General features: G+C 50.3%; 1 protein-coding gene across 1 annotated transcript; it reads right to left on the bottom strand.

Annotated features, from left to right (window-relative positions):
- Window positions 1-5,946: 5,946 nt before the first annotated feature.
- Window positions 5,947-19,548, bottom strand: SENP8 (SUMO peptidase family member, NEDD8 specific). The gene is made up of 2 exons (XM_075342665.1): window positions 19,450-19,548; window positions 5,947-8,172 (listed from the first exon to the last, which is right to left on the bottom strand). Exon 2 carries the CDS (start codon window positions 8,169-8,171, stop codon window positions 7,527-7,529), a length of 645 nt encoding a protein of 214 aa, XP_075198780.1. The 5' UTR covers window position 8,172; window positions 19,450-19,548; the 3' UTR covers window positions 5,947-7,526.
- Between the last annotated feature and the right edge of the window lie 247 nt (window positions 19,549-19,795).

Below are 19,795 nucleotides of genomic sequence, written 5' to 3'. Positions count from 1 at the left end.
CTACAGGTGGGCAACCGCCGCCTGAAGGACTCGTCTACCTAGGCTGGCATCCGCCGAAGCATAGGTATGCACCTGATAGTGCTTCGTGAAAGTGTGTAGGCTCGACCAGGTAGCCGCCTGACACACCTGCTGAGCCGTAGCCTGGTGCCTCAAAGCCCAGGACGCGCCCACTGCTCTGGTAGAATGGGCCTTCAGCCCTGAGGGAACCGGAAGCCCAGCCGAACGGTAAGCTTCGATAATTGGCTCCTTGATCCACCGAGCCAGGGTTGATTTGGAAGCCTGTGACCCTTTACGCTGGCCAGCGACAAGGACAAAGAGTGCATCCGAGCGGCGCAGGGGCGCCGTACGAGAAATGTAGAGTCTGAGTGCTCTCACCAGATCTAACAAGTGCAAATCCTTTTCACATTGGTGAACTGGATGAGGACAAAAAGAAGGTAAGGAGATATCCTGATTGAGATGAAAGGGGGATACCACCTTAGGGAGAAATTCCGGAACCGGACGCAGAACCACCTTGTCCTGGTGAAACACCAGGAAAGGGGATTTGCATGACAGCGCTGCTAGCTCAGACACTCTCCGAAGTGAAGTGACTGCTACTAGAAAAACCACTTTCTGCGAAAGGCGTGAGAGAGAAATATCCCTCATTGGCTCGAATGGTGGTTTCTGAAGAACCGTCAGCGCCCTGTTCAGATCCCAGGGTTCTAACGGCCGCTTGTAAGGAGGGACGATGTGACAAACCCCCTGCAGGAACGTGCGTACCTGTGGAAGTCTGGCTAGGCGCTTCTGGAAAAACACAGAGAGCGCTGAGACTTGTCCCTTAAGGGAGCCGAGCGACAAACCCTTTTCCAGTCCAGATTGAAGGAAGGACAGAAAAGTGGGCAAGGCAAAAGGCCAGGGAGAAATACCCTGAGCAGAGCACCACGACAGGAAAATTTTCCACGTCCTGTGGTAGATCTTGGCGGACGTTGGTTTCCTAGCTTGTCTCATAGTGGCAATGACGTCTTGAGAGAACCCTGAAGACGCTAGGATCCAGGACTCAATGGCCACACAGTCAGGTTGAGAGCCGCAGAATTCAGATGGAAAAACGGCCCTTGAGATAGCAAGTCTGGGCGGTCTGGTAGTGCCCACGGTTGGCCGACCGTGAGATGCCACAGATCCGGGTACCACGACCGCCTCGGCCAGTCTGGAGCGACGAGGATGACGCGGCGGCAGTCGGCCCTGATCTTGCGTAACACTCTGGGCAACAGTGCCAGCGGAGGAAACACATAAGGGAGCTGAAACTGCGACCAATCCTGAACTAAGGCGTCTGCCGCCAGAGCTCTGGGATCTTGAGACCGTGCCATGAACGCCGGTACCTTGTTGTTGTGCCGGGACGCCATGAGGTCGACGTCCGGCACCCCCCCAGCGGCAACAGATCTCCTGAAACACGTCCGGGTGAAGGGACCATTCCCCTGCGTCCATGCCCTGGCGACTGAGATAATCTGCTTCCCAGTTTTCCACGCCTGGAATGTGAACTGCGGAGATGGTGGAGGCCGTGGCTTCCACCCACAGCAGAATCCGCCGGACTTCCTGGAAGGCTTGCCGACTGCGTGTGCCGCCTTGGTGGTTGATGTATGCCACCGCTGTGGAATTGTCTGACTGAATTCTGATCTGCTTGCCTTCCAGCCACTGCTGGAACGCTTTCAGGGCAAGATACACTGCCCGTATTTCCAGAACATTGATCTGAAGCGAGGACTCTTGCTGGGTCCACGTACCCTGAGCCCTGTGGTGGAGAAAAACCGCTCCCCACCCTGACAGACTCGCGTCCGTCGTGACCACCTCCCAGGATGGGGGTAGGAAGGATTTCCCTTTCGATAATGAAGTGGGAAGAAGCCACCACCGAAGGGAAGCTTTGGTCGCCTGCGAGAGGGAGACGTTCCTGTCGAGGGACGTCGGCTTCCTGTCCCATTTGCGTAGGATGTCCCATTGAAGAGGACGCAGGTGAAACTGCGCGAAAGGAACTGCCTCCATTGCTGCCACCATCTTCCCCAGGAAGTGCATGAGGCGCCTCAAGGTGTGTGACCGACCTTGAAGGAGAGATTGTACCCCTGTCTGTAGTGACCGCTGCTTGATCAGCGGAAGCTTCACTATCGCTGAGAGGGTATGAAACTCCATGCCAAGGTATGTCAGCGATTGGGCCGGTGTCAGATTTGACTTTGGAAAATTGATGATCCACCCGAAACTCTGGAGAGTCTCCAGGGTAGCGTCGAGGCTGTGTTGGCATGCCTCTAGAGAGGGTGCCTTGATCAACAGATCGTCCAGGTACGGGATCACCGAGTGACCCTGAGAGTGGAGGACCGCTACGACAGTAGCCATAACCTTGGTGAAAACCCGTGGGGCTGTTGCCAGGCCGAACGGCAGTGCCACGAACTGCAGGTGTTCGTTCCTTATGGCGAAGCGCAAGAAGCGCTGGTGCTCTGGAGCAATCGGTACGTGGAGATAAGCATCTTTGATATCGATCGATGCAAGGAAATCTCCCTGGGACATTGAGGCGATGACGGAGCGGAGGGATTCCATCCGGAACCGCCTGGTCTTTACGTGTTTGTTGAGAAGTTTCAGGTCCAGGACAGGTCGGAAAGACCCGTCCTTCTTTGGGACCACAAACAAGTTGGAGTAAAAACCGTGGCCCTGTTGCTGAAGAGGAACAGGGACCACCACCCCTTCTGCCTTCAGAATGCCCAGCGCCTGCAGAAGAGCCTCGGCTCGCTCGGGAGGCGGGGATGACCTGAAGAATCGAGTCGGGGGACGAGAGGTGAACTCTATCTTGTAACCGTGAGACAGAATGTCTCTCACCCAACGGTCTTTTACCCGTGGCAGCCAGGTGTCGCAAAAGCGGGAGAGCCTGCCACCGACCGAGGATGCGGAGTGAGGATGCCGACAGTCATGAGGAAGCCGCTTTGGTAGCGGCACCTCCGGTGGTCTGTTTAGGACGTGACTTAGACCGCCATGCATCAGAGTTCCTTTGATCTTTCTGAGGCCTTTTGGACGAGGAGAATTGGGACCTGCCCGCGCCCCGAAAGGACCGAAACCTCGACTGCCCCTTCCTCTGTTGGGGTATGTTCGGTTTGGGCTGGGGTAAGGATGTATCCTTTCCCTTGGATTGTTTGATGATTTCATCCAAACGCTCGCCAAACAATCGTTCGCCAGAAATTGGCAAACTGGTTAAGCGCTTTTTGGAAACAGAATCTGCCTTCCATTCCCGTAGCCACAAGGCCCTGCGGAGTACCACCGAATTGGCGGCTGCAACCGCCGTACGGCTCGCAGAGTCCAGGACAGCATTAATAGCGTAAGACGCAAATGCCGACGTCTGAGTGGTTATGGACGCCACCTGTGGCGCGGACGTGCGTGTGGCTGCGTCAATTTGCGCTTGACCTGCTGAGATAGCTTGTAGCGCCCATACGGCTGCGAATGCTGGGGCAAAAGAAGCGCCGATAGCTTCATAGATGGATTTCAACCAGAGCTCCATCTGCCTGTCAGTGGCATCTTTGAGTGAAGCCCCATCTTCCACTGCAAGTATGGATCTAGCTGCCAGTCTGGAGATTGGAGGATCCACTTTGGGACACTGAGTCCAACCCTTGACCACGTCAGGGGGAAAGGGATAACGTGTATCCTTAAGGCGCTTAGAAAAACGCTTATCTGGACAAGCATGGTGATTCTGGACTGCCTCTCTGAAATCAGAGTGGTCCAGAAACATACTCGGTGTATGCTTGGGAAACCTGAAAACGGAATTTCTCCTGCTGGGAAGCCGACTCCTCCGCCGGAGGAGCTGAGGGAGAAATATCCAACATACGATTGATGGACGCAATAAGGTCGTTCACTATGGCGTCCCCGTCCGGAGTATCAAGATTGAGAGCGGCCTCAGGATCAGAATCCTGATCAGCTACTTCCGCGTCATCAACCAGCGATTCCCCTCGCTGAGACCCTGAACAATATGATGATGTCGAGGGAAAATCTAAGCGAGCTCGCTTAGTCGGTCTGGGGCTGGGGTCTGTGTCAGAACCCTCAGCTTGGGATCCATGAGATACCCCGGGAGGATATTGTTGGTCCAGCTGAGGTGGGCCAGGGAACAAAGAATCAACAGAGTCCCTGTGCTGAGATACCGGTCTGGACTGCAAGGCTTCCAGTATCTTAGCCATAGTCTCAGAGAGTTTTGCAAACTCCGTCCCTGTCACCTGAACAGTGTTAGCAGGTGGCTCCCCCTGGGCCCCCCCTAGCAGAGGCTCTGGCTGAGTAAATGCCACAGGGGCCGAACAGTGCACACAATGAGGGTCAGTGGAACCTGCCGGTAGCGGGGTCGTACATGCGGCGCAGGCAACATAATAAGCCTGTGTTTTGGCACCCCTGCCTTTCGTGGGCGCCATGCTATTATCTTCCCTGAGCAACACAATAGGGTATATAGCCAGAAATCAACTGTGCACTATACAGTGTAAAATAAACATATAATGTTACACTACTGCACAATGGGGATAGCACCACAGGTGCTGCTTACCACCCGCTTAAAGCGGTTGTGAGGCCACCAGAGTCCCTGCCTGGGTCTCCCAGATTTTGTCCCCCTCTGCAGCGTCCGAGGAGCTGACAGGAATGCGTCCTGAGGAGAGGAGGGAGCCGTGGGCGTGACCCAGAAAGAGCGGGAACTGGTGCCTGCACTGTGCACAGTGAGGGGAGTGGAGTATGCAAAGCATGCTCCAGCCCTCAGTGCTGCTCGTTCTGTGCAGCGTCCCGCCCTTCCCCTGCCTGTCAGGGCTATGGGCGGGAGGAAAGGAAACTAGGCCGCAAAAAGCCGGGGACTCTAGTAATAAACGCGGCCGCCGTAAAAGCGCGGCCGGCGTGGAAGTCCCCGGCGCACTACAAGTCCCAGCCGCGCCGCAGTGTTTCCATGGCAGTGGCGGTCAGTGCGGCAGTCCCTATACATAAACAGACTCAGCAACGCTGAGTGTGTAATGGCACATATTAACCCGGTCAGCGCCGCGGTCCCCGGTGCACTAGCACACCCAGCAAAGCTGGAGTGTTGCTGTGCGCGGTCCCCACGGGGACACAGAGTACCTCCAAGTAGCAGGGCCATGTCCCTGAACGATACCCGGCTCCTATCCAGCAGGCTCCACAGGAGTTGTGGATGAAGCACGGTCTCAGTGCCTGGAGACCGATAGGATCCCACTTCCACCAGAGCCCTGAGGGGGATGGGGAAGGAAAAACAGCATGTGGGCTCCAGCCTCCGTACCCGCAATGGATACCTCAACCTTACAACACCGCCGACAAGAGTGGGGTGAGAAGGGAGCATGCTGGGGGCCCTATATGGGCCCACTTTTCTTCCATCCGACATGGTCAGCAGCTGCTGCTGACCAATCTGTGGAGCTGTGCGTGCGTGTCTGACCTCCTTCGCACAAAGCAAAAAACTGAGGAGCCCGTGGGAGCACGGGGGGTGTATAGGCAGAAGGGGAGGGGCTTAACACTTTTGAGTGTAATACTTTGTGCGGCCTCCGGAGGCATAGCCTATACACCCAATTGTCTGGGTCTCCCAATAGAGCGACAAAGAAATATATCTTTGTACCGTGTTAGCCAGTAGAGATATAAAATTGTTGAGGACTTCAGTTCTTTTAAACAATTTTTTATTTTCATGTGCTAGAATACTCCAGCTCATTGAAGTCACATCATTAGGGAGCGGCCGCTGGTACATGAGTACTTCAAATGGAGTGGCCTGTACTTTCTACAGACCTGAATACCATAGAAACCTTATGGGATCAGCTGAGTCACCATGTATAATAGACTCATAACTTTGTACCCAGAACCTCAATGACCTGAGGGCCACCCTTCAAGAAGAGTGGGATGCCATGCCTCAGCAGATAATAACTCCACTTGTGCACAGCAGGAGACGTCATTGTCAAGCTGTAATTGATGTTCAAGACCACATGACAAGTTATTAAGACATTGACTTTTTTATTTTTTGCAGAGGGGGGGGTTGTATAACCACCATTGTTGGCTTTTGTTGCAGATGAGGAAATCACCATTGCATTCTTCTACTTAAAATGTTCTACTTTTATGATAAAATATCACTGTAGCGTGAACGTTTTACATAAATTTCACCCAAAAGCAAACATTGTGAGTAGTAAGTATATAACTGATTGCAGTCTTTCTTGTGAGCAATATAAGACGTGGACAGGATTACGTCTCCTTATATGACACTGCGACCTTGTGGGAACTTTATTGATTACAGCACCGAATATTTGCAAGAATTACAGGACAATTAACAATAGTGACCCAAGCTCACTTAAATATTATTAATTTATGGGAGGAAAAAAAAAGTTAACTGTCAAGCAAAAATGAGAATATGAATTGGTTTATATTTATATACAATGCATAACTTTCTCTGTATTGTGTATGTGAATAATTGCCAGCTAATCTGCACAGTGTGAACATGCATGTCATTTTTATTATTATAATACCCACTATGATAAATAAAACGTCATATTAGAACAATTTGCATGTAATTATTTAATAAAAATTTGTTTAGAACTAATATGAATTATTCATAAACAGCAGGAAAGGCAAAACCACATATAGTGAACTCAGCTATGAGTGTTATGTATTCTTGCCCTTAAAGGGAACCTGCCACCAGATTTGGCGACTATAAAATGCGGCCACTACCAGTAAGCCCTTATATTCAGTATTCCAGATTGCTGTATATAAGAGCCCAGGCCGCTGTGTAGAACGTAAAAAACACTTTTATAATACTCACCTAGGGGGCGGTTCGGTCTGATGGGTGTCAGTGCTCTCAGGTTCGGTGCCTCATCTCTACGGCGACTACCATCCTCCTTCTTGTGAGGTCCATGTGCACGACACGTTCTACGTCATCCATACTGACATTGAGGTTCTGTGCAGGAGCACTTTTATCTGCCCTGCTGAGGGGCAGATCAAAGTATTGTAGTGTGCATGCACGGGCTGTCTTCAACCTCTCCGCGCACTTGCACATTAGGCAAGACAGATCAAAGTGCGCCTGCGCAGGACCTCAATGTCAGCCTGTGTGGATGATGTAGACGCGTCATCCATACTGGGCTGGGAAGAAGGAGGATGTAGATCGCAGCAGAGAGGAGGCGCTGGATCAGAGACCAGCAACACCCATCGGATCGGACCACCCCCTAGGAGAGTATGATAAAAGTGGTTTTTTTACGTTCTACAGAGTGGCCTGGGTTCTTCTATACAGCATTCTGGAATTCTGTATATAAAAGCTCAGTGGTGGTGGCCGCAGCGTATAGTAGCCAAATCTGGTGACAGGTTCCCTTTAACCAGTAGCCTGGTTACTTTTCCTATTAGGACAATACCAGAAAGGTATCACTTATATATTGTCATATCCAAAGTATATAGGTCATCTATATCAATCTGCCAATACAATGCTGAAATGAGTTGTGATCTGACAGCTTGAAGCAATGTTTTACAGCACCAATACGTCTTACAACCTGAGAAGTGAATGTTGCACATGTCCAATGTAGACTTTCTTAATGTGCAGAAGTAGCTTTGGAATGGCTACTCAGTCCTCTGATGATTTCTTTCCACTCCGTGCGCTTCTGTGTGACATACTGAGGTGTTATGTTTTGCAGATTCAGATTAGTGCAACCCCGAAAATACTGCTCAGACAGAGCTTGTGCCACACATACCACATACATGCCACAATCGTAGCTGTTATGCTGGGTTGGGGCCTCTTCTTCCCGGTAATGTGGATTACCACCAAGAATGCTGCTTAGATTTCTAGCCATTAGTTGCGCGTGTGGGGTATTAGTCCCTGGTGAAGAGTCATAATGAAGAAATTCACGGACGGTACAGAAATAGGCAAGAAGGCTCCAGTGTGAACCCCCAGCTTGGGTTCCAGCATTATCATTAACAGGCAGCAAAATCAGGTCTTTTTTGGGTAGCTCCAATGGCTGTAGAAAGTCCGGAGCATCTTTCCCACAGCATTTTATAAACTGGCTCACGTCAGGACTGAGAAGGGCAACTCTTTCAGCTGTTGATGGGGCTAATGTGGATGCCAGGAATTCAAAAGTAAAGCCAATGATATTGTCATTCAACCAGTGAGGGGCATCCAGGAGTGCGACATCTGAAGAACGCAGAAGAGAATCCCCATAGCTCAGCACCACTCGATCCATTCTGAGGAATCACAAGAGCATATGCATTAATAGACATTGTGGACAGTAGTCAGGGAGTATTCAGTATTGTAGACATTTTCATAGATACAGTTTGCATTTACTTCTGAAAATATCGAAAATTTAAACAGAATTTTTATGCCCTAAAAGTAGATACAAAATAGTTAAACATTTCCCACATATCTACTTTACATAAGCACCATTTTTGGAAAAATTAAAATAAAATTGGTAGGAAGTTCATCAGCAATTTCTCATTTTTCCAACAAAATTTACAAAACCATTTTGTTTTAGGGACATCACATCACATATAAAGTGACTTTGAGAGGCCTATGTGACAGAAAATACCCAAATGTGACACAATTCTAAAAATTGCACCCCTCAAAATACTCAAAATCACACCCAGAAGTTAATTAAACCTTCACAGGAACTAAAGTAATGTGGAAGGAAAAGAAATGAAATTTTTTATTTTTTTCCCCCCACAAAAATGTTGCTTTAGCCCAAAATTTTTCTTTTTCATGAGGGTAACAGGAGAAAGTGCACTGTACAATTTGTTGTTCAATTTCTCCCAAGTACACAGATACCCCATATGCGGTGGAAAACTACTGTTTGGGCGCCCACCAGGGCTTGGAAGGGAAGGAGCACCATTCGACTTTTGGAGAGCAAAATTGTCTGCAATAGATAACGGATGCCATGTCGCATTTGCAGAGCCCCAGATGTGCCTAAACAGTGGAAACCCCAACAAGTAACCACATTTTGGAAACTACACCCCTCAAGGAATTTATATAGAGATGTGGTGAGCTCTTTGAACTCAGAAATTCTTCACAGAATTTTAAAAAGTTGAGTCCTGAAAATTAGACATTTTTCCCCATAAAAATATTGCTTTAGCCACACATTTTTCATTATCTCAACGGTTGTAGGAGAAACTGGACTGTACAATTTGTTTTGCAATTTCTCTGGAGTACACAGATACCCCATATGTGGGGGAAAAAGAGAATTTTGTTTACTTACCGTAAATTCTTTTTCTTATAGTTCCGACATGGGAGACCCAGACCATGGGTGTATAGCTTCTGCCTCCGGAGGACACACAAAGTACTACACTCAAACGTGTAGCTCCTCCCTCCGGGCTATATACACACCCTGGATGACAATCTAACCAGTTCAGTGCAAAAGCTGAAGGAGGACATCCACCCATAAGTAGAGATAGAGTAAAACTCGGAAAAACCGGAACCTCTGTCTACAACAACAGCCGGTGAAACACACGGAACAAGAACTGCCAACAGGCAACAGGGAGGGTGCTGGGTCTCCCATGTCGGAACTATAAGAAAAAGAATTTACGGTAAGTAAACAAAATTCTCTTTTTCTTCATCGTTCCTTATGGGAGACCCAGACCATGGGACGTCTCAAAGCAGTCCATGGGTGGGAAATAAACAAAACTGAGAAGTAGGCAAAACCTAACTTCACAAATGGGCGACAGCCGCCTGAAGGATGCGTCTGCCCAAGCTCGCATCTGCCGAAGCATGAGCATGCACTTGGTAGTGCTTCGAAAAGGTGTGCAGACTAGACCAAGAGGCAGCCTGACAAACCTGCTGGGCCGTAGCCTGGTGCCTGAAAGCCCAGGAGGCACCGACAGCTCTGGTCGAGTGCGCCTTAATCCCTGGCGGTGGGGGCACCTGAGAACACTGGTAGGCATCGGAGATGGCCGACCTAATCCAACGAGCTAGGGTCGGTTTAGAAGCCGAGAGACCCTTGCGCTGACCGGTGGTTAGCACAAAAAGTGAGGTGCACCGCCTAAAAGCGGCGGTGCGTGACACATAGATTCGGAGCGCTCGCACCAAATCCAAGGTATGCAACGCCTTCTCAAAGCGATGCACAGGGGCCGGACAAAGGGAAGGTAATGAAATGTCCTGGTTAAGGTGGAAAGAAGACACCACCTTAGGGAGAAAATCCGGAGTCGGACGGAGAACCACCTTGTCTTGGTGAAACACCAAAAAAGGTGACTCCGAAGAGAGCGCAGTCAAATCAGAGACTCTCCTGAGAGAAGTTATGGCTACTAGAAAAACCACTTTCTGTGAAAGTCTAAACAAAGGAACCTCCCTAAGAGGCTCAAAGGGGGGTTTCTGTAAGGCCGTGAGGACCAGATTAAGATCCAAGGGATCCAAAGGCCGCCGGTAAGGAGGAATGATGTGAGATGCGCCCTGCATGAAGGTGCGCACCTGAGCCAGTCGGGCGATACGCCGCTGGAATAATACCGACAGAGCCGACACCTGTCCCTTGAGGGAATTGAGGGACAGTCCTAGCTGCAGACCGGACTGTAGAAAGGACAGGATGGTCGGCAAGGAGAACGGCCAAGGAGCATGGCCGGAAGAGCGACACCAGGACAGGAAAATCTTCCAAGTCCTGTGGTAAATCTTGGCCGAGGAAGACTTCCGAGCATGAGTCATAGTGGAGATGACCTCAGAAGGAATGCCTGAAGCTGTCAGGATCCAGGACTCAAGAGCCACGCCGTCAATCTGAGAGCCGCAGAATTCTGGCAGAAAAACGGACCTTGAGAGAGAAGGTCTGGGCGGTCCGGGAGATGCCACGGCATTTCTACGGACAGACGGAGCAGATCTGGGTACCAAGCTCGCCTGGGCCAGTCCGGAGCGATGATTATGACCCGACGGCCCTCCATTCTGATCTTGCGCAGAACCCTGGGCAAGAGAGCTAGAGGGGGAAACACATAGGCCAGACGGAACTGGGACCAATCTTGAACCAGCGCGTCCGCTGCGAAGGACTGAGGATCGTGGGAGCGAGCCACGTAAACCGGGACCTTATTGTTGTGCCGGGATGCCATTAGATCCACTTCCGGAGTGCCCCACTTGCGGCAGATTGACCTGAACACTGCCGGATGCAGGGCCCACTCGCCGCTGTCCACGGTTTGACGGCTGAGATAATCGGCCTCCCAGTTTTCTACGCCTGGGATGTGGACTGCGGATATGGTGGACTTGGAGTCCTCCGTCCACTGAAGGATTCGTTGAACCTCCAACATCACCAGGCGGCTGCGAGTCCCGCCCTGGTGATTGATGTAGGCAACCGCTGTCGCGTTGTCCGACTGGACTCGAATGTGCTTGCCCGCCAACAGGTGGTGAAAGGCTACGAGAGCTAGAAGAACAGCCCTGATTTCCAGCACATTGATCAAGAGGGCTGATTCGGACGGAGTCCAAGTGCCCTGTGCTCGGTGGTGGAGAAATACTGCTCCCCAGCCGGACAGACTGGCATCCGTGGTGAGAATCACCCAGGACGGAGTTAGGAAGGAGCGTCCCTGAGACAGAGAGAGGGGCCGAAGCCACCACTGAAGAGAGCTCCTGGTCTGCGGCGACAGAGCCACTAGCCTGTGCAAGGAAGAGGTCCGCTTGTCCCAACAGCGGAGAATGTCCAGCTGCAGGGGACGCAGATGGAACTGGGCAAAGGGAACCGCTTCCATTGACGCCACCATCTGACCCAGCACCTGCATGAGGTGCCTGATGGAATGACGGCGGGGCTGCAACAGAGAGCGCACCGCCAGATGAAGGGACTGCTGTTTGACTAAGGGCAGCTTCACAAGTGCCGGCAGAGTCTCGAATTGCATCCCTAGGTACGTAAGTTCCTGGGTCGGGGTCAGAGTGGACTTGGGCAGATTGACAAGCCACCCGAATTGAACAAGCGTGGCGAGAGTGAGCGAGACACTCCGCTGGCAGTCTGCGGATGAGGCCTTGACTAGAAGGTCGTCCAGGTAGGGGATTACTGCCAACCCCTGGAGATGCAGGACCGCAACCACTGCTGCCATGACCTTGGTGAAAACACGAGGGGCCGTGGCTAACCCGAAGGGGAGAGCCACGAATTGGAAATGTTCCTCTCCTATTGCAAAGCGTAGCCAACGCTGGTGTGAAACCGCAATAGGCACATGCAGATAGGCATCTCTGATGTCGATGGATGCTAGAAAATCTCCTTGGGTCATTGAGGCAATGACCGATCTCAGAGATTCCATGCGAAAGCGCCGCACCTGAACATGCTTGTTGAGAAGCTTGAGATCCAGGATGGGCCGGAAGGAACCGTCCTTCTTGGGGACTAGGAAGAGGTTTGAGTAGAAGCCTCTGAACCGTTCCCGGGCGGGAACCGGAACAATTACTCCGTTGGCCTGCAAGGATGCCACGGCCTGTGAGAAGGCGGCGGCTTTGGAGCAGGGGGGAGCGGACAGAAAAAAATCTGTTTGGCGGGCTGGAAGAAAATTCTATCCTGTAGCCGTGGGAGATGATATCCCGCACCCACTGATCGGAGACGTGTTGAAACCACACGTCGCCAAAGTGGGAGAGCCTGCCACCGACCAAGGACGTTGCTGGCTCGGCCAGATAGTCAAGAGGAGGCTGCCTTGGTGGCAGCGGCTCCTCCGCTCTTCTGAGGACGCGGCTTCGCGCGCCAGTTTGGTTTACGATCCTTGGCTGAGGTAGTGGACGCAGCTGAGGGCTTAGAGGATGACCAGTTAGAGGAACGAAAGGAACGAAACCTCGACTGGTTCCTGCCCTGGACAGGTTTCCTGGTTTTAGTTTGTGGCAAGGAAGTACTCTTCCCGCCCGTAGCTTCCTTAATAATTTCATCCAGTTGTTCACCGAACAGCCGGGACCCAGCAAAGGGGAGCCCAGCAAGATACTTCTTAGAAGAAGCGTCTGCTTTCCACTCTCGAAGCCACAAGATCCTGCGGATCGCGAGAGAATTAGCGGAAGCCACCGCCGTGCGGTGAGAAGCCTCCAGAATGGCAGACATGGCGTAGGATGAAAAAGCCGAAGCCTGGGAAGTTAAGGCAACCATCTCGGGTATGGAGTCCCTGGCGAGGGAATGTATCTCCGCCAGAGAGGCAGAAACTGCCTTAAGAGCCCACACTGCTGCAAAAGACGGGGAGAACGAGGCTCCTGCCGCCTCATATACAGATTTGGCCAGAAGGTCAACCTGGCGGTCAGTGGGATCCTTAAGAGAGGTGCCATCGGCCACAGATACGACTGTCCGGGCTGAGATTCTAGACACCGGAGGGTCTACCTTTGGTGAGTGAGCCCACTCCTTAACCACTTCTGGTGGAAAGGGAAAATGGTCATCAGAACTACGCTTTGGAAAGCGTTTGTCAGGACAGGCCCTGGGCTTGGCAACAGTGGCCTGAAGACTGGAGTGGTTAAAAAACGTACTCCTAGCTCTCTTAGGAGAGGTAAACTGGTGTATTTCTACCAGAGAGGCTTGTTCCTCTGACACTGGTGGATTGAGGTTCAGTACGGAGTTAATGGATGCAATCAAGTCACTAACATCCGCATCACCCTCAGATAAGTCAATGGGGTACATAGAGGTAGCGTCTGAGCCCACAGTAAAAGAATCCTCCTCGCCCTGCACCTCAGCTCGTGAATCAGAGCCGTGGGACGAGGAATGAGAAGGGTCCCTGCGTCTCCGTTTAGGAGGACGGGGTCCTAAAACATGCTCTGAGAGCTCTGCAGAGCTCGGAGCAGCAGAGGCACCCTGAGAAGGGGGCTGATGCATGGTCAGCAGAGTCCGGGACAGCTGTCCCATGGAGTCGGCAAAAGACTGGGAAATAGCTCTGAAAAAAGATGCTACCCAAGCCGGGGGTTCTGCCACCGGGGCCGGAGCAGCCGTGGGGACCCCTGAAGAGGCTCCAGGCTGAGGCACCACCATGTTAGAGCAGGCATCACAATGTGGATATGTGCTCGGTTCAGACAGAATGAGCTTACATGCAGTGCATATAGAGTACAGCTTAGCAGACTTGCTCCTAGTGAGAGACATGCTGCTGAGGTGGAGGCTCTGCAGTAAAGAATACACTCCTTAAGAATGACCCCCTGAGAGTGTATAATAAAGCCCACAACCAGAGGTTGTGGCTTACCCGACCGCTTTTTGTGTGCCCATCGGATTCCACAGCTCGGACCCCCAGTGGATGCAGCAGCCAGCGCCGATCAGTGTGAGAACGCTGATAAAATGGCGCTGGAGTGAGGAGGGGGGGGCGGGGATTAGCCCAAGAGCGGGAATCCGGAGGGCCAAGGAGAGATACCGGGGAGGGAAACATCTCCTCAGAGAGGAGTGTCCTCCCCTCTGCTGAACGGCCGGTGGGCGGCGCCGCACTGTTCCCCTGCAAGACTGACATGCAGGGGGACTGAAACCGAAACTAGGCCGCAACTGAAGCCGGGGCCTAGATTTTTACATGCGGCCGACGAGCAGGCACCCTCGGCGCGGTTCTCAGGAAAAACCCAGAGAACCGGCCGAAAATCACAGCAGAGTTACAAAACACCCTCTCCCCTCAATACAAGTACAAGGGACCCCTGAATAACGTCTCAATACTTAGCTTTTGAGACGCAGGGCCAGGTCCCTGGGGGGGGTTAAACGCTCCGTCCGGCAGGATCCTGACAGGGCTGCGGATGGAGACCGGTCTTCTGCAAAGCAGAGATGACCGTGATGGCTCCCACTTCAAGCCAGAGCCTCAGAGGATGGTGAAGGAGCGCGGCATGAGAAGGCTCCAGCCTTGTAAAGTCAACCTTAACAGCACCGCCGACACAGTGGGGTGAGAAGGGACATGCCGGGAGTCCAGACTGGACCCGCTTTTCTTCCAAATCTTTGAAATCAAAAATCTTAAAAATTAAAAATCAGAGAATGCATTGTGTGTGTGACCTCCTGAACACAAAGCATTGAACTGATTAGATTGTCATCCAGGGGGTGTATATAGCCCGGAGGGAGGAGCTACACGTTTGAGTGTAGTACTTTGTGTGTCCTCCGGAGGCAGAAGCTATACACCCATGGTCTGGGTCTCCCATAAGGAACGATGAAGAAAACTACTTTTCGGGCTTGCGCAGAAGGGAAGGAGCGATATTTGAACTTTGAAGCACCATTTTGGCTGGAATAGATTGCAGACGCTAAGTCACACTTGAAGATCCCCTGACATGCCAAGACAGCAGAAACCCCAACAAGTGACCCCATTTTGGAAACTGCACCTCTCGAAGGATATAGTGAGTAATTGAATTGTATAACATTGGGCTGAGTAAATTAAAAATTCCCATTTTTTTCCAATAAAATGTTTCTTTGGACCAAAAATGTTAGTTAATTTTCATAATGGGAGGAATTACGTAAAAAAAAAAATTGTACAGTTCTGTTTCCCCTGAGTAAGGTAATACCCCATGTGGGGTTAAAAGCTACTTTTCAGGCACAGCACAGCACAGAGCTCAGAAAGAAAGGAGTGCCAGGTTGGAGTGCAGATTTTGCCGGAATGGCTTGAGCATGCCTTGTTACATTGGCAAAGCCCCCGACATGTGAGAAAAGCAGACCATCCATAAGTGACCCCAACTACACCCCGCAATTAATTCATCCAGGGGTTCACTTGAGCATGTTGCCATTACAGGTGTGTCACAGAATTTTATTCCACTGGCTGGTGAAGAAAAAGTCATTACAAATTTATTATTACAGAAATTCTGTTAGCTCCAGATTTTACATTTTCAAGTGGGGAAACGGTTAAAAATGGCAGCAAAATTTGTGACACATGACAAGACTCTGGAGGGAAGGAACGCCATTTGACTGTTAGGACCTCTGCAAACTATTCTAGGAAAATCTGTGACCTAAGTGCCAGAAGAACATAATTTCCCTGTATCCCCCAGTGACCCCATTTTGGAAAGTACACCTCTCTAGGAATTTATCTACAGGTGTAATGATTTTTACTCCATGGGTGTTTTGCAGAAACAAGCAGCAATGGATGTTACTGAGTGAAAATTGTAAATCTGCCATTGTAGTGCCCAGCTCGTGCTTCTGCAGACATGCACAGTCCTGTAAATTAAGCGGGCCTCCTCACTACAGTAATGCCAAACATGTAGGCTCTAAATGTGGTTTAAGCACACTGGGGCTCAGAAGGGATAGGGAGCGGGGCATTTGGATTTTGGGAGAACAGAATTTGCTGGATTTGGGGGGGGGACGGGAGGAGCCAAAGCATTTTTCCAGCACTTGTGTTACCATTAAATGTTGGATCACATTTATCCTGCGCTTTATGCTGAGCACTTACATCATGGTTTCCATCTAAATCACTGAATGGTGGAATTTAGATAACACCCCTGAGGGATCCATTCACTATAATGAAGAAAAAGAGTTTCTCTGGAGTAGGTCATCTCATTTCAGTGGTATCCTTTTCAGAAATGAACAAAACTGTGTGGCCAAACGCGCTTTTATGCACGCTTAAGATGAACACCTCCAGATTATAGGCCAGACAGTCCACAATCTCTCCATCTGCCTCATTATAATTATTGTTCCATCGGGTGTCCTGTCTGAATCACATATTTCAAAGATTTACACATAAACCCCGTTGTAAGGGCTCAGTGTAGAGCGCAGGATAAATGTGAGCTGCGACATTTGGGAGGCAAAATAAATTACCAGCAGGTCAAGAATTGGTTTAATTTATTTCCTATGCTGTTCGTTGTGCAGTATAAGTGATAAAATGGCTTTATTGTTAAGGTCAATGCGATTACAGAGATACCAGACTTATAACCATTTTTTATTTAGTTGCTATAAAAAAAAAGTTTTTAAAAAATTGTATGCAAATCAGGGGGCTTCGGTGCACTCCCGGCATGCCCATGTGTACAATGTACTGTTACACCCACTTAATTTACATACTAAGCACGATCATATTTTGATTGACAACACTCAAGCTGGTGTTTCTGATCTCAAGCAGTGGCTCTGCACCTTTGCATAGACACTGCAATTGTTCTGTTACTTCCAGCTTTCAGCGCTGGCTCCCATCTGCAGTACAGTACCAAGTGGCGGCTGAGGAAAGAAACCTGCCATGAGACCTGGTAATGACACTATGTAAACGTGACTTTATTGTTCGTGCAGAGCAGCTGATTGTCATATCTTGTTTGATAGCACTGAACTCAATCAACTGTAAGGCTATGTGCACACGCTGCGTTTTGACGCTGCATTTTTGTGCGTTTTCGGCCGCTAAAAACGCACAAAAACGCACCCGCGGCAAGAAAACACATGCGTTTTTTTGCCGCGATTTGGTGCGTTTTTGTGCGTCTTTGGCAGTCGAAAGCGCACAAAAACGCACCCGCGGCAAAAAAACGCATGTGTTTTTTGCCGCGATTTGGTGCGTTTTTGGCTGCGTTTGGCTGCGTTTTTTCAATGCATTGCATGGGGGAAAAACGCAGAAAAACGCAGGAAAGAATTGACATGTCCATTTTTTTTTTAAGCTCAAAAATGCAGCTTAAAAAAAAAGTTGTGTGCGGACAGCAAAAATGAAAACTCATAGACTTTGCTGGGGAAGCAAAGTCATGCAGTTTTGAGGCCAAAAACGCACCTGAAAAACACGCAAAAACGCAGCGACAAATGCACTGTGTGAACTTACCCTGATGGGACCTGTATATTCAGTGCATGACGTCTAACGGAAGCCGTACAGACAGCGTATGACGTGTAACAGGAGCCGTACATGCATCGTATGACATGTAACGGGAGCCGTACATGCAGCGTATGACGTGTGATGGGAGCCGTACATGCAGCGTATGACGTGTAACGAGAGCCGTACATATAGAGTATGACGTGTAACGGGAGCCGTACATGCAGAGTATGACGTGTAACGGGAGCCGTACATGCAGAGTATGACGTGTAACGGGAGCCGTACATGCAGAGTATGACGTGTAACGGGAGCCGTACATGCAGAGTATGACGTGTAACGGGAGCCGTACATGCAGCGTATGACGTGTAACGGGAGCCGTACATGCAGCGTATGACGTGTAACGGGAGCCGTACATGCAGCGTATGACGTGTAACGGGAGCCGTACATGCAGCGTATGACGTGTAACGGGAGCCGTACATGCAGCGTATGACGTGTAACGGGAGCCGTACATGCAGCGTATGACGTGTAACGGGAGCCGTACATGCAGCGTATGACGTGTAACGGGAGCCGTACATGCAGAGTATGACGTGTAACGGGAGCCGTACATGCAGAGTATGACGTGTAACGGGAGCCGTACATGCAGCGTATGACGTGTAACGGGAGCCGTACATGCAGAGTATGACGTGTAACGGGAGCTGTACATGCAGCATATGACGTGTAACGGGAGCCGTACATGCAGCGTATGACGTGTAACGGGAGCCGTACATGCAGCATATGACGTGTAACGGGAGCCGTACATGCAGCATATGACGTGTAACGGGAGCCGTACATGCAGCATATGACATGTAATGAGAGCCGTACATGCAGCATATGACATGTAATGAGAGCCGTACATGCAGCGTATGACGTGTAACGGGAGCCGTACATGCAGTGTATGACGTGTAATGAGAGCCGTACATGCAGCGTATGACGTGTAACGGGAGCTGTACATGCAGCATATGACGTGTAACGGGAGCCGTACATGCAGCATATGACGTGTAACGGGAGCCGTACATGCAGCATATGACGTGTAACGGGAGCCGTACATGCAGCATATGACATGTAATGAGAGCCGTACATGCAGCATATGACATGTAATGAGAGCCGTACATGCAGCGTATGACGTGTAACGGGAGCCGTACATGCAGTGTATGACGTGTAATGAGAGCCGTACATGCAGCGTATGACGTGTAACGGGAGCTGTACATGCAGCATATGACGTGTAACGGGAGCCGTACATGCAGCATATGACGTGTAACGGGAGCCGTACATGCAGCATATGACGTGTAACGGGAGCCGTACATGCAGCATATGACATGTAATGAGAGCCGTACATGCAGCATATGACATGTAATGAGAGCCGTACATGCAGCGTATGACGTGTAACGGGAGCCGTACATGCAGTGTATGACGTGTAATGAGAGCCGTACATGCAGCGTATGACGTGTAACGGGAGCTGTACATGCAGCATATGACGTGTAATGAGAGCCGTACATACAGCGTATGACGTGTAATCGGAGCCGTACATGCAGCGTATGACGTGTAATGAGAGTTATACATGCAGCGTATGACGTGTAATGAGAGTTATACATGCAGCGTATGACGTGTAATGGGTGTTGTATATACAGCGTATGACGTGTTATGGGACCTTTATAGGCCGTGTATGACACGTAATGAAACCTGTATATTCAGTGTATCACATGTAGTGGGAGCCGTATATACAGCATATGACATGTAATGAGAGTTGCATATACAGGCTATGACATGTAATGGGAGCCGTACATACAGCGTATTGTAATGGGACCTGGCTGCATATACAATGTATGACATGCACAATCTCTCCCCCGCTGCAGACACTCCAGCTTTACTCACTGTATTGCACGTAAGACGTCACAGGCATGCTCCACTGCAGATATTACTCCCAGCAGTGACAGAGTTAATTGTAGAATTCGTGCACCACATCACATCCGGGAGGAGGGCGCGCAGTGATGACGTCGTAGCCAGCTCTGCTGACACTAGAGTCTGTGTCGTAGCCGCCATTTTCGAGAAGCCTAATCTGTTTTCTTTGCGGTGTAAATGATGAGACGAAACGAACAGCTCTAGTGAGTGTGTCGTTTCAGAGAGTTCTGTGCTGAGAGACAAAACGTCACTGCCTTGGTCATGAGTAGTACTTCTGTGTAGCGTTATATAAAGCACGTCATGTGGCCAGATTATAGAC

Source organism: Anomaloglossus baeobatrachus, chromosome 4 (genome assembly GCF_048569485.1).
Source record: "Anomaloglossus baeobatrachus isolate aAnoBae1 chromosome 4, aAnoBae1.hap1, whole genome shotgun sequence".
Taxonomy (NCBI): Eukaryota; Metazoa; Chordata; class Amphibia; order Anura; family Aromobatidae; genus Anomaloglossus; species Anomaloglossus baeobatrachus.
This window is presented reverse-complemented; position numbering and strand designations above follow the sequence as displayed.